Below are 16,241 nucleotides of genomic sequence, written 5' to 3' on the forward strand. Positions count from 1 at the left end.
CATCGGGTTAGACTTGTTATGGCCAACAAGATTGAAGGAGCCAATCACCGTACACATGATAATGGGACCATATCCTATGATGCCCATTCATGCTAATGAAAACAGTCACCATTCAAAAATAATATTCCTATTTCGATTTTGAAAAGGGATATTTCAGTTGCACAAATTGTAGAAAAGAGAATTTGAAACCCATTTTCCTACGCATGTTGAAGTGAAAAAACTATTAAGGGGTCTAGCTAAAAGATTTAACCACATAAAGGAGCATTGTTGGAGGGATAAAACATCCTACCTACTGCAGATGAGACATTACATTTCTTGTAAATGTTTGTCAGTGTATGCATCAGCAAACAAAACCTCACTCAAAACCTATCAAATGAATCCTCAGATATTTGAAATGCACTGTTATTGATTAATTAGCCAATAGAATCACACTCACTTGCTCATTGCTGATCTAGAGGTTCCAATGACAAAAGAATATCTACTCAGACCTCGATAAGTATTAAACAGATATCCTAATATGACGGTCTAGTAAGAAATAGAAAATTGTCGAAAGGTCGGTGCAAAAGCAGATCGAACATGGCAGCCTAAAAAAATCCTCTCAAATTGCTTACAAAGAATGTGCTTTAATTGATTTGATTATGCTTTTCACGTATGGTAGCAACCCCCATGCTTCATACTTTCATGCAACACCAATACCTGCTGAGGCTAAATATCATCTCATGAAGGATATAGTGTTTAAGGAAGTAAAGACAAACTATGTGAGTAAAATAAAACCATGTGTTACCATTCAAGAAAAATAGAACAATGTGTTTGGCATCAAGACCGGAGGGATTAGCAAGAATCAATATTATTTCTCACAAAGCTCAACTTGAGGGAAAGTACTCAAAATATATAATTTAGGCATTGTTGGAGCCTTGGCGCAACTTAATGTTGCTCCATTTTGACCTGGTGGTCACGGGTTCGAGCCACGGAAACAGCCTCTCTGCAAAGCAAGGGTAAGGATGCGTACATCTAGCCCTCCCCAGACCCCGCAATGGCGGGAGCCTCGTGCACTGGGCCGCCCTTATTTTTTTTGCACTTAATAGGGGCAGAATACTAATTATTTGGTATTCCAATATTCCATTGTGATGTGCCCCTTAAACTATCTGTACAAATTTATCACTTCACATTATATATATATATATATATATATATATATATATATATATATATATATATATATATACACACACACTAGCAAAAAACCCCGTGCGATGCACGGGCCGACAAAGAATTGTATAGACCACATCATAGGTTGATCTAAACCGTCCATGTGATGGAACACAACATAAATAGGTTGTGCCCCAAAAATCATTTCCATAGGCTGATCCTAGCCCTCCAATCTATAGAGGTTTCCATAATTCCTCTTCAATCGGATGGTTAAGATCACTCTATAGATTTTTTATCAAAAAAGCATAAAGGAGGGGGGTAAGATTGAAATTATGTGGCTTTAATGGGTGGCTTTGTTAAAAAGCATAAAGGAAGGGGTAGGATTGAAAATATGTGGGTTGAATGGGTGCATTTGTTAAAAAAAGTCAAAAAAAGTGATGTGTAATTCTCATAGAATTTTCAAAAAATTCTCTTCTTTTCTCTTCTACTATATATATATATATATATATATATATATATATATATATATATATATATATATATATATATATATATATATATATATATATATATATATATCTATGTGTGTGTGTGTGTGTGTTATATTTAACACTTCAAACATCACTGGAACAAACTCGAAGGCAACTTTAATGGCTTGATCTATTACCATTACATTATAGATTACTGAAAAGAACAACAGAGAATTGTAACAAAATATAAGTCAATCACTAGGTTAAGGGTTCAAATCAGCTTACCGGCACAGCCAAATGGGAGAAAAGAAAAGAGACATACCATCTGGGAAAATAGCTGCTGCACCCCCCTCATAAAACCAATCAAGTTCCTTCTTCCTCAAAAGAAAAATGCCTCTAAGAATCATGCCAGTAACCTTAAGAAAAAATTCAAGGAAAGAATGTTAATGGTCAAATGCAGTAAGCAATCTATGAAAAAGGACATCTCAAAATGAGGATGACCATTGTTCTAGACAATGGGTGGCATTCGTAGTAGTAATAATATAATAGTAATAATAGATATATTAAAAATTATAGTAGACTACCAAAAAAATAAAAATAAAAGTAAAGGCAAAGACAGAAGAATAAGAGATTTTGCTAACCTTGTCAGTATGTGATTGACTGTAAGCAAGTGCAAGAGTGCTTCCCCATGACCCACCAAAAACCTGCATCGTTATTATATAAAAAAAAAGTAAGAAATATATCCATAAGGATTCTCCATGGAGAAGGGATGACAATTTTAACCTGCCATTCTGGAATGTTCAAATGTTCCCTAAGTTTTTCAATGTCATCAACTAGGTCCCACGTGGTGTTCTCCTCTAAGCAGGCATGGGGCGTACTCCTACCTGCACCTCTCTGGAGAAGACAATGGTCATTTGACAATAGAACTATATGAAGTAACAAATAATAAGAAAACTAACATATTAGTTAAGAATGTAAACCTGATCAAACAGAATGATCCGGTAGAATTCAGGATCAAAAAATTTTCTGTTAGTGGGTGATGTTCCACCTCCTGGTCCCCCATGGAGAAATACAACTGGCTGTCAAGAAGTACAATTTATGAATAAAAAATTGTAAATCTTATGACCAAGGCTTTATGGGTCAGTAATCATAAAAATGTAGAAAATAAATAAATACAAGATATTTTAAAACTCAATTCATAAAGACACCACACATAGCATACTAAAACCACACAGAGCATACTCAAGATCAATCTATATTGATGTATGTAGTTGATGCGCATGTCTCTAGTCTGTTAGTGTTAGTGATTATATATACTAATGGCATAATTGTAATTGGTTCTTACTTTATGTCTTTGTAAAATTATATGAAGATTTTCACTAATATTGAATAAATTACAAAGATGCTAAAGAGTGTTTATATGGAACACTCAAAAGATAAACATGGAAAGATTAAGAGTAACTATGGCAAGAGATAAAGAAAGAAATCCTAACCAAGGAAAGAGATAAAGATAGAAATTCTACCTATACTAAATCTAGATTAGTTGGCAATCTAACCAAACTGCATATTCTACCACACCCAAATCAACGGTGAATCTCACATATTCCAACATGCCCCCTCAAACGTATTTGGATTGAAAATCTATATACGTTTGATTACAATAAATATCCCCAATATGAAAAAATAAAATCCTCCACCAGAAATTCCCATAAGAATAGAATCCTCTGATCTTACTCCCAAAAATTTGATGATGAACACCCTCTGATGTTGTTGCCCAATGATATTGATTGCTGAAGGAGACACAACTTTTTGATTTGTCGCCAAGAGGGCTTAAAAGCCAATGGATCATGATAGATCATAGCCTCAATAGGGCTAGATGATACTCAAGCCCCGATGGGCGAGTGAGAATGGGTAACTATGGACCAATGCCGGAATGGGCAAGAAATGAGTCACAATGGACCAATGCCAAAATGGGCAAGTAATGGGTCACAATAGACCAATGCCGGAATGGGCAAGAAATGGCCTCGATGGGCAAGACAGTACCGACCCTCATGAAATTAAAATTCTCTTTTAGGCACGTGTTGCACAATAAATGAAGCACCACAACTAAAAAGAGGAATAATTTAGAGAAATAAAGGAGAAAGCGACAACTAGTGAGTAAGACAAATTTTGGCAAATATCAACATAAAACTTTTAGCATTTGGACAATAGAGAAAATTTTTTTTTTTTTTGGCAAGAGGTACGGATATCAAATTTGAATATGATTATCAATTTGGGAGTCTGACACATAAGATGAGAACGAGGCTCTTATAAAATACTAGGGGAAATAGGAAATTTTAAAGGTGGAAAGGAGTGCCGTTATCAATTATTTGGGCGTACTCTTTTGCTAAAGAGAAAGGATGGGGGTGTGTAAATGAAATCAGATGATTGCTGGAAAACTAGAAACCTTTAGAGATAGAAGGGGTGCCAATTTTCAACTATCTCTCTCGTCATGATGGGCTGCTCCTTGGAAAACATTGCAAAGCTTTGGAAAGTGGTGCAAAGAAGACCATGTAAGGCTTTAGAAATGAGAAATAGATGATGCTGCAACCTTTTCCTTCAAGCATGTTAATAAAAGGATAGGTGAAAATGACAGCAGCAGGAAGTGTATGACTAGAAGTACTATTGGGGTTTGGCTGATTGAGATAGCATGGTAAAAGGAACAACAAAGATGGAACCGGGTCCGAAGGATATGAGATGAGGAAGACATCCCCTAGGAGTAGATGGAGATAAACAGCAATAAGGAATGAGAAAGAAGACAAGCGTTGAAAAAAAAAAACAACAACGAGGAAGACATGAAGCAGATGGGAGGACTTGCAACAAAAGGCCCGGCGGACGGCTAGATTGGCCATCCGCCGGAGAGGAGAGCTTTTGTGGTTGTCCTCAATGCATGGTCGGATCGAATCGCTCTGATACCATGTAAAATTATAAGAAGATTTTCACTAATATTGAATAAATTACAAAGATGCTAAAGAGTGTTTATATAGAACACTCAAAAGATAAACATGGAAAGATTAAGAGTAACTATGGCAAGAGATAAAGAAAGAAATCCTAACCAAGGAAAGAGATAAAGATAGAAATCCTACCTATACTAAATCTAGCTTAGTTGCAATCTAACCAAACTGCCTATTCTACTACACCCAAATCAACGGTGAATCTCACATATTCCAACAGTCTTCAATTATCTTTTATTTCATTAATGATAGTTCTGTAGATTTCTCAAAAAAAAAAAAAAAAAACAAAACAAAACAAAGATAGTTCTGTAGATATCAGCCAAGTAATAAGACGTAGGTCAAAACCACTAAGTGGGATGTTGAGCCCTTTCCCCCCAAACTCTTCTTTTTCTCATCGTCACTTCAACATTGTATTAGAGCATGATCTCCTTTCCCTTAGTTATTGGTTTTTAGAATATGTTTTTTTTTTTAGTGGTGACCATACATACAGATATCGGAAGCACCCCCATGCACCCAACATTGTATTAGAGCATGATCTCCTTTCCCTTAGTTATTGGCTTTCAGAATATGTTTTTGTTTTAGTGGTGACCATACATACAGATGGTGGAAGCACCCTCACCCACCCAACACTAATTTGAGGGTTGAGCTATGTTCCTTGAGAATCCTTGAAATGGGATTCGATGTTTGTTTTTCAAGAGACCTTGTGAAGTCTAGGGGTTTTAATTGGAAATAAGGATTTGATGTCTTAAGATCCGATCTTGTGTCGGATGAATTGATAAGTAAAATCGATACAAGAATAGTTAGTTTGAATCCTGTTCTCACGCAAAACTAACTTGATGTGGATCTGAAGAATAGAGGAAAAAATATGAGGATGCTTTTACCTCTTGTTTCTCAGTCTCCTTATGTCTTTGCGATGACAGTGGGTTGGTAAGCCCTTGGTTGTGCCATATGTGTGAGAATTTCCCAAGTTGGCTAGTCAGTGTTCTAGTTGAACGGCGGTGGAGTTGTCTTCAAATATGTCCATTGAACATTTAGAAGTGCCAATTTTCAGTTTTAATCCTATAGAATTTCTTGGGTTACAAATTAGAAGGATTCAATATGAATGGGATTAATTTTTTATGATGGTCATGGGAATTGAGATTATTGGTGGAAAGAAGAAACATGGAAAGAGTATAGAGTTGATCAAACCCCTATAGTGGATGATCCCATATATGGAGACTAGGAATCCAAAAATTTGTCGGTGACGGTTACATCTTGGCTCTGGAGCTATATGGAGCCGAATGTGATTAGAAGCATATACTTTTTGTCCTTTGCCAAAGAGATATGGGATATAACTCATGACCTGCATTTGGATCAATATAATAGAGCCTGACTCTATCAATTATGTCTGGAGGCTAGTTAACTTAAATAGGGAGATCAATCGCTCAAGGAATACTTTACTCATTTACGTTTTATATGCAAAAAGTTGGCATTTTATGAAGACGATCAATTTCACTACCCTCAAGATGTTGAACAGATAAAGAAAAGGCAAGAGAAAAAAAAATATCTTTGGAGTTGTAGAGTGGTTTGAATATAGAATCCGTACCTACTTGGGCACATTTGTTGAAGACTCAGACCTTTCCATGCGTTAAAAGTGTGTATGTCATTCTACAGCATGATGAGCATATAAGACAGACTATGCAGCCACCTCCCTTTGTGATTGATGGATCAGATTTGGTTTCAGACTCTAGAGGTCTGAAGGTCGTGATGCTGGTGGAAGGGGAGATATTCATAACGGTTGAAGGGGCGGTCTTATGGTTATAAGGAGTGTTCTTTTGGGGGAAGGAACAACCATACCGGGGAGAGATGTTGGGATCACTATAGTAAGCCGCCTTTGATGGTAAACAGAGCATCGACTGATCCTATTGTGCAGAGTTACAGCCATTCTTTAGATGCTCCTCAATTTGTTTCCGGATGTTATCGGATTTGCATGTCTCTGGCTGAATATACTTCTACGGTCCATGAAATGAATCGTGTCAAGGGCATGTCTTCCGCTCGCGCAACCTCTATTAGCCCAGGCAGGTACTACATGTCTACATCAACCTTCCATACCATGTTACATGGATTCTTCTTGATGGAAAAAGAATCCATGTTGGACACGTCTTGGATTCCAATACTTCAGGATTCTTTGAGACACTTCTTGATCTCTTTTATTTGTTTTTTTTCTGAATACTACCAGAACAACTTTACAATTAACACATGTTTTGAGTTTTACCCATCCTAATAGTAAGTTTCTTAAATGAAAATAAAACATTATATCTACTTTGCCTATTAAAACTTTTATTATATGGTACAATGGTGGTGTGAAAATGCCATTTATGACGATGTCACCCTTGATAGATTGATGGAGTGTCCTGTGAACGAAAGGGATTGGAAAGCTGGCCAGGCGGTCGATTGCAACACTCGGGCAGTCGTCGTTCGGTTCGGTCACCTAATCCGATTGTATGACCTAGTAAGAAAACATAAAAATATTAAAATTTGAGAATTGATTAAAATATTTTGGCGAATCCACGAATCATTCTTTTTTAGGGTTGCCGAATCCGACACTCGATACCCATGTCAGATTCCAACACTCATATCCGTACTAAAGCAACATAGCTTCCATATCACTCTTCCACCCTCTCAGACCCCATGGATAATTGACTCTAAGGCTACTGATCTATGAGTGGTATGTCTCAATTATTTTCTTGTTTTGAACCTTTAACTTCATTCGTATTGTAAAACTTGATCATGGAGCTCTTATCAAAATCTCTGGCAAGGGAATCATTCCCGTTTCCTCCTCTTTCCCTTCAGTTTGCTATTCATGTTCCTCACTTTTCTACTAACCTTCTTTTCGAAAGTAATTCAAAAAGTCCCTTACCTGAAGTATAATGTAGGTTCTTCCTATCTCTTTCACTGGACATGAGAGCGAAGTGGAGAATTAGTGGAGGATGAGAGCTAGGATTGTATCTCTTTCATCCTCATGCTACTAGCATCTCCATAGTAATTAAGTCAGGGTAAGGATAACCTTCATATGTGGAATTGTCGATCTAGTTATTCATCTCCTTCTAGTCTTATGTCATAAGTGTTAGAATATGTGAGATCTCACCAATAAGTTAGATTAGGCAACTATGGTTTGATTAGGTAGAATAAAATCACATCATCCAAGATTAATAAAATTCTCTCAAATTTTACATGGTATCAGAGCTACCGATCTTGGAGTGACCACAAGACAAATAGCTGCTCTCTCCGGCGGACGACCGATCTAGCCGTCCACCCGGCCACCATCGCTCCCACATTCTCTTTCTCAAATTAACAGCACTAGTACTTCCTTCCTTACCAGCTTCATTAGTTTCAATCTCCTTGCAAGAACAAGCACCAATCCTTTTATCGTTCTGTGTGTTCGTCCATGCAACAAAGATCTCTCTACACTTGTCATAAAATTACACATGTCATAGGACATACACCGCCATTAAACAACTAACATGTGGGTCTTTCAAATTCCTTTTTTCCTAGGCTAAAATCAAGGGCAAAGCTAAGGGGAGAGGTGGGGCAATTCTTCCCTAAAATTCAGGAACTTTTCATTTTGGCTTCGTTGACTTAAAATTAGTTTTATGTTCTGTTAACTAGTTAACTAACCAACTTCTCCTAAAGCTTAAGCTGTTGGAGAAAGGTGTTATTTATCTTTTATACTTTAACACTCCCCCACACGTGTGACCCACTTGGCAAACATGTGGCACATGTGGTCCTACTTGGGGCCGACCATCGCATGTGGATTTTTGCTATCCGGGAGGTTTGAACTCGAGACCTTTGGCTCTGATACCATGTTAACTAACCAACTTCTCCTAAAGCTTAAGCTGTTGGAGAAAGGTGTTATTTATCTTTTATACTTTAACATGTTCATTTTTACAACATAAAACAAATTCTATGTCGAAAGAAACGGAGCCTATGAAACCCATTCTACTGGTTGTATTCAATGCACTCGTGTGTAATTAATACTCTCTCTCTCTCTCTCTCTCTCTCTCTCTCTCTCTCTCTCTCTCTCTCTCTCAAGTAACCTAAATTAATGTGCCCCTCTCTCCTACTAAATTTTCTTGGCTAAGGGAGCGACAGAGGGGAGCCACTTCATAATGCCCCTTAGGAAAATATTTTATCCCATTGTGAAATATAGCATTTTTCCAAAAGTAATGGGGGCCCACTTCATATGATGATCCAAATTGTTCATTTGTTGGGCCATAATGTAAATAGGTTTCATCTTGTAAATCATCTCCGTAGGATGATCCTAACCCTTCGATCTACAATGGGATCGCCCATTATCAAAACATCAATAGATCGGAGTTTTAGGATCATCCTATGGAGATTATTTATACGGTGTAGCCTATTTACTTTGTGGCCCAACAAATGAACAATTTGGATCTTCTTATCATGCGGGCCCCATAGTACTTTTTGGAAAATATTGGACTTTACATGCACACAATATATAATATCCTTAGCATTCTTGTTCAATCTCCTTGCATTCTTTTCTCATCTAATTTTCAAAACTCTCTTGGTTGCCTTCAATAACCCCTCATCTACTTGAATGCACCCCCTCATCATCTTGTGCCAATTACACGATCTCCTTATTTTGCTGTCAACACCTTCACAAATTTAAAAAAAAGGGATTTGTTTTCAAAACACATATTTGATATTTGCACACTTTTTCCCAATGTCCAATTTTTCGTCGATAATTGTTGCCACCATTCCTAACCGCTATTTGTCGCTTTCTCTTCTATTTCTTTCCTCTCTTTCTTTATAGTTTTGTCTTTCGCCTATTTCGGTTGAGGTACCTCTTTGTGGTGCGTGCCCGAACTAGGAGCTCTACTCAGTTGAGGGGCCTCTCTCCTTGAGGTTCGTGCATGAGAGAGCAATTTCTCTCTTCGGTATCTCAAGCTGACCCGTGAAGTCTGCCCATTGAGGCTTTCTTTTGCCCATAGAGGCCATTTCTTGCCCATTCCGGCATTCGTCCATTGTGACGCATTTCTTGCCCATTCCGGCATTGGTCCATTGTGACCCATTTTCAGAAGGTTTGATATTCTAATCGGCCTAATGACTCGCTCATTCAGGCTTGAGTCCAATTCAGTTCATTGAAGCTCTTCGCGGCTCACCTTTTAATGCAACACATTCTTCAACGACAGGTGGCCATCATCTTCAACAATATTGGCAACATACAACAAGTAGACATCAATCGTGACAATGTGCAACAAAAATTGGCAAATTTTTACATTTTTTTGGGATATTCATTGTAATCAAATGTATATCGATTTTCAATCCATATACGTTTGAGGGGGCATGTTAGAATATGTGAGATCTCACAATAAGTTAGATTAGGCAACTATGGTTTGATTAGGTAGAATAAAATCACATCATCCAAGATTAATAAAATTCTCTCAAATTTTACAATAAGTTTCTAGTATCGGTTGACTTTTATTTTGATAACTTATGATGTTGGACTTGTGATTGGGAAAAAAATCATCGGTTCATATATTCTAAAAGTTTAAACCATGGTTGTACTTTTCCCTTTCAGTTAATCCATTCTAATGCCTAGGGACATGCACGATCCACCCATTATCTTCTATGTTGGTTTTCGGTATCATTTGTTTATTGATGATGTTACTCTTATGTTGATGAAAGACACAGCTTCTTTTTTTTTTATGAAAGATAGAGCTAACAATCCAAATCTTGTTCAAATCTTTCCAAAAATCAATTCAACAGCAATATCATGAACTTTCATTCTGACAATGGTGATGAATACCTTTCTCGAAGAACGTCAAGTTTATTTGCAGAATGGTGTTGAATTCCATTCTCCATGTCCTTAAACTCCTTGACAGAATGGAATAGTGGAACCCAAACAATGTGACCTATTGGAAGTAATCCATCCCCTTTTCACAAAAATACGGGTACCTAAACTTTATTGATGGTGTTGTTTTAATTGTTTGTTACGCGATTAATAGGTTACCATTGTTGTAATGAATAATCCATCTTGAGAGTCTTAAATTTGCTAGTTCCCCCTATAACAATACTCTACGTGTTTTGAATGTGCAGTTTTGTTCAAAATCTTGATCCTTCGAAGATAAACAATCTAACAGACCCATTGTGTCATTGTTGGCTATTCTAAATCTAAAAAGGGATTCAAGTGCATTAATCCAAAAAATGAAAAATGAAACATCTCACTGTATGTTATATTCTTTGAAGATGTCCCTTATTTTTCAGATAAGAGAAGAGACTAGTTCTGCCTAATGTTGGGGAAAGTCTCATCAGTTATAGTAGTCCCAATAGTCTCAATCAAGAATTTCAAGGAAATACCAAGGGCACAACAATCAAAATGTATGTACATATAAAGAGGAGAGGAGAGTATAACCATAAGTTCATGCACCCAGATGGCTAGATCAGATCCTTAGATCCAAAGTCATATCATTCCTCTTACATCTGACTATCGTGTCACTTATTCTCCTATTGTTTCTATTAATTCTGAGATTCTTGATTTGTCCAATCAAGTAAAGGGAAGAAATCTTGCACAGTCACCCCATTAACCATCATGTTTCCTATGAAGGTATTTTTTCTTCATGTAGGTCCTTTGTTGCAATCCTCTCATCTCACAGCATTCTAAAGTGGCTAGAAAACCCTTGCTTGACACCTATTAGAAGAAGGCGATGGAAGAACAAGTGCTGGATTTAGAAAAAGAATAGAGCTAGGAGTTGTTGAGATGCACATGGATATACATTGTCAAGTATCGTCCCAATGGGGAAGTAGGTACAAGGCCCGCCTTGAAGTTAAAGTCCATGCATAGACCTATGGAGGGGAAGACAGAAAGATCTTTGCTGCAAAATAAGAAGTGGTTAGTGTCACAGCTAGATGTCAAGAATGCTTTTTCTTCATGGGGAATTTCAAGAAGCTCTCTCTCTCTCTCTCTCTCTCTCCCCTCTTGGGTTTATATCTCAAGGGAACTAGTTTGTAGATTGAAGAAGTTTGCGGGCTTAAACAATCTCCTACAGCTTGGCTTCAGAGACTCAACAGTGTCCTTATGCAGATTGGATTCCATATCAGCAGTCTTAATCACACTTTATTTGTGAAACCAAGATGAGAAGGGCTTACCATGTCAGTTGTGTATGTGGATGAGATTATCTTCACAAGTGATGATACCGAAGGAACGGTTGGACTCTAAGAAATATCTGCAGAAAATCTTTTGTATCAAAGAATTGTGTGTTGAGGTATTCCTTTGGGATTGATGTTGCCAGATCATCAAAGGGTATATTTATATCTCTAAGGAAATATGCACTTGACCTTCTTTCAGAGAGTCACTCTTGGGATGAGACACAGTAACACACCAATGGAGTATAATATCATTTATTTGCAGATGATCGTAATCTTCTGAGCAATCCTGCTTGTTAGAATAAGCTTATGTAGCCTAAGGGCATTATAGTCTTTTCCACCTGCGTCCTTCTACTGTGACAACAAGTCAGCCATTCACATAGCTATGAATCCGGTATTTCACGAACGAACTAAGCATATAGAAGTGGATTGTCACTTTATTCGTCACAGGATTCAGACAGGACAAATTCAAACTGAGTTCACTCAAACGAATGATCAGATTGCAGACATGTTTACCAAGCCATTAAATGGAGCTCGATTGAGTGATTTATGTAACAAGCTGGGCATGTATGACATTCATACTCCAGCTTGAGGGAGAGGGTTAGAATAAGCTTATGTAGCCTAAGGGCATTATAGTCTTTTCATATTCTTTTCATAATAAATATATATGTGTGTGTTAGGGCAAGGAGGCTAACACACAACATTTCATTCTCAAATCTCTCTGTTAACACTACTCATGACCACTTGATAGATAAACTTATTTACCTTACTATTACTACACTGGATGATGTAGATAAAGTGGCCAAAGATTACATGAGCATTCTTGGTCATGCCAAGAAGAAGCCAATCAAGGGTTTAAGGAGTACACATTATACCACAGCTGAAGATGTAGCAGTTAGATTGATGTCCCAGTTCAAGGATCAAGATATTTGATCATTGATTGACAATTCCAGTTGTCGATCAAATGATGAAAGGAACAACAACTACAAAATGTTATTTTAACATGTTTTTATTTTTGTCGTATTTCTTTTCCATAACGAATTCTTCATGGATTAGAGTTCTTTAGCATTTAAGTGTTGTTATTATAAATTCATGGAGGAAATGGGGTTTTTGGGCTGAATTTTGTTATGATTCCGGAGTTTAAATCCATATATTGAATATAAGTAACGATAAACACCCTCTTCTCTTCTTGTGTTCTTTGTCTCTTTGTGGATTTTGTGACTTGCAAGCAGAATTCCAAAATCGAATTTCATGTTTCATCAATTGCACAACATAAGATTAGTATCAGAGCAAGAGTTTTGTTCTTGGAGATCGATCGATCTTCTCCAATAGAGTGTTGCAGGTGGAGAGAGGAAGTGGTTGTGTTGCACCATTAGGTTGAATCCCTTACATAACAATTATCACATAAAAAATTATCGCATCTTGAAGAAGAGATCGTATGGAGTTGATTCTCAAACTAATTCTAAAAATCATAAATGGAACAAATGTTTGAAGTTTGACATTCCTGAATTTTTCAGAGGATTTTCAAATGAAGAATTCCTTGATTAGTTGGTCATTATAGAAGATGTGATAGAGTTGAAGGAAGTTCTCGAACCGATGATGGTTTCTCTTGCCACTACGCAATTGAGGGATTGTTCTTTTTATTTTGTCTTATTTTTAGAAATATCTTAAAGGAATCTCGTCGTTCTTCTCTTTTCAGCGAGTGGAATTGATTTTTGTCAGGGTTTCGCTAGAAACTTTGCTTTTTCACGTTTTCTATATATGAAAAGTCAGGTTTCGGATACTTCGACCGAAACATTAATGAAATGCCAAAATTTTGGGTGAAATCTTGTAACTTTCCAAATCCAAGTGGATTTAGTTTAAATGACTGCCTAAATCGAAATATTTTGGCCATTTCGTTTCGTTTCGTTTCGGCCGAAATTTAAACCATGTTCACAATCTGGCAATGGCATCATCCAAATCCCACTGATAGCAATCACTAATCAGACCATGGATGAGTAAGTGAAACACCTCTATTATCTCATGTTTCTTTTTTTTTTAATGGTGCATCTGTTACACATGTTCTCCTTTCGGTAAGTTTGTTATCACACACTCTTCATTCACTTTATAATGACCATTGAATTTTCTCAACAGGTTATTTCAAATCACCAAGTCCGTAAATTAACAGTGGCTCACTAACTCCACTCAGATGAGGGGCACATTTGAACCTAAGCAAATGCAAGCACTTATGGAGAACTATTTCAGGACTTCCTAATTGAAAAGTCATGGAAGGCATTCAAAAACGGTAATTGTGAATAACACTTTGGGTTATTAAACTAAAGGAATGAAAAGGATGATTCTACTCACATGTCCATTGGGATTTCCAGACTGCTCCCAATACAATGTGTGGATATCCGAAACCTTCAAAGACCCTGAACTGTATGGGTCTATATCAGGATAAAGATTCATATTCACTGGGAGTTCCTTTGCCAAATTCATTGATGCCCTAGATTGTAGACCACTTCTCTGACCAAGATTTTGAGTATATAGTAACACTTTCTGCTTTCCTGCACAGCATATGTAAAATCAGCCCAACATGTCTTCACACTCATGAATAAACACTCAACGAAAATAAATGACACAAATATGTAAAATCCTCATATTTGAACAGTGAAATAGCCAGATTTTGGTGTGTGTAAGAACACAGACTTCCCAAATACCATAACTTAATTTGTTGCATATCTCAACAGAACAAAGTTAAAATCTGCTGTACTACTAGACAAGCTTTTGCACCTACTACAAGCATTTCCATTCAAGAACACCATATGCACATGCAAATGTCCAACCTTAGCCCACCCAAATAAGAAAATGTACTAAACCCGGATTCATGCTAGATGAAATTACCAACGCCACTAAAACCAGAAACATGTCAACTTAGTGTTATGGTCCTGAGTACGGGCCTGCCTAGATATGGGACTAGGTGGGACCATCCTAGCATGGGACAGGTTTAAAGGGCCTAGTCTAACACGTTCTATCTAGAGCTTTTGGCGTATTGGTCATAGTTAGCAAAAAACGATGTTTAAAACTCGTTTTAATGGTTTTTCATTTAAATCTCCGTTTAAAACTTTTACACTAAAAAAACCGAGTTTTTTGAGGCAAATGTTTTAAATAGATGTATTAAACATGTTTTTTGGCCAACTTTCCAACCTTACCCCTACTATATTTTGTAGATCACAAAATTTTAAATTCATTTTTTTGTGTTCCTGTTTTTCCACTTCGTTTTTTTTTTCCAAAACCGTATTAAACTCAATTTTTTGCCGTCACGTTTTATTGTCGAATCACATTTTGCTAACTATGGTATTGGTTAGGTACCTAACATTAGGCATAACCGCATAAGAGCAAAGGCCATGTCCCATGTTCGAGTCATGGAAGGGGCGACTTGTGGAAAGGGCTACCAAGAAAAAAGGGCAGAGTGAAAGTCATCATAGAGCTAGGATTGACGGAAGCGTAGTGGAATGTTACGGTCCTAAGTGGTAGCCTACCTAGGTATAGGACTAGGTTGGACCCAGCCTGTTACGAGACAGGTTTAAAGGGCCTAGCCTAACATGTTCCATCAGCTCTACAGCTTTTGTCATATAGGTTAGGTACCTAACACTTAGAATTTAATTTTCTAGCAGTATACGGTCAATTCACTCCATTACCAATAAAGTACACAGCAGAATGCATCAAATAAATAAGAACCCAGTACTTTTCAAGTGGCAATTTTTCTAACTAATAGAAAGAGATTTTTTTCACAAATAGAAAGAGATAATGGGTATCTCTCAGGAAGTATTCGACCGAAAGAACAATAACAAAGACAGCAAAAATGGGGTCTTGATAAAATTTCCAGGCGGTCTAGGTTGAGATGAAAAATAGACCACAAAAAAAAGGGCGGGTTCTCCCTACCATAAGACATCGAAATAAGTAAAACCCAGATTGTAAGAAAGATGGGAGTTGGAGAAATGAAATTACCCGAAACGATTTGCTTGGCGGAGAGCGAAAAGGTGGAGAGAGATCGATGGAAGTGTGAAGGGGTGTTTATAAGAAGGGGAAATGTTGAGAATTCAATGCTGTTAGCGCTTAACCTCATACTTCTTTTTTTAGTGATTTATATAAAGGTGTGTGTTGTAGAAAGGGTACAAACAAGGTTCAATGAAAGGGAACCGTGAAATTCTTTCTACTTGCCACTATAAGGAGCCTCCCAATCCCATGCTCTTAGAATTAGATTCCTTGTAAGCTCGACAAAAAATAGAAAAATGATATGGTTTGTAGGCCCTAAGCAAGGTTTAATATTTACTTTAGACAAGATTGTAATATAGCTTTTGTCTTATACAATTTTAAATAGAGAAAAGCATTCCTGGTTTTTTTTTTTTTTTTTTTTTGATGAGTAAGCTGGGGTTAGGCAAGACCCCCACCAGATATCATTAAAGAAAGACAATTACAAGCTACGGGGGCTCAAAAGCCA

General features: G+C 37.1%; 1 protein-coding gene across 2 annotated transcripts in view; it reads right to left on the reverse strand.

Moving 5' to 3' along the window:
* LOC143849947 (proline iminopeptidase-like) overlaps positions 1-16,010 on the reverse strand; it is an 83,378-nt gene extending 67,368 nt beyond the window's left edge. For both annotated transcript variants that reach the window (XM_077359260.1, XM_077359259.1), the window contains exons 1-6: positions 15,749-16,010; positions 14,105-14,304; positions 2,600-2,698; positions 2,403-2,513; positions 2,261-2,323; positions 1,942-2,035 (exon numbers count right to left, since the gene is read on the reverse strand). In XM_077359260.1, coding sequence (XP_077215375.1) covers positions 1,942-2,035; positions 2,261-2,323; positions 2,403-2,513; positions 2,600-2,698; positions 14,105-14,304; positions 15,749-15,866 — 685 coding nt within the window. In that variant the 5' untranslated portion in view covers positions 15,867-16,010. The remainder of the gene's footprint in view (positions 1-1,941; positions 2,036-2,260; positions 2,324-2,402; positions 2,514-2,599; positions 2,699-14,104; positions 14,305-15,748) is intronic.
* Between the last annotated feature and the right edge of the window lie 231 nt (positions 16,011-16,241).

The sequence above is a fragment of the Tasmannia lanceolata genome, unplaced genomic scaffold (assembly GCF_043159265.1).
Source record: "Tasmannia lanceolata isolate RefF3 unplaced genomic scaffold, GAP_Taslan_0.1 ptg000018l, whole genome shotgun sequence".
Lineage (NCBI taxonomy): Eukaryota > Viridiplantae > Streptophyta > Magnoliopsida > Canellales > Winteraceae > Tasmannia > Tasmannia lanceolata.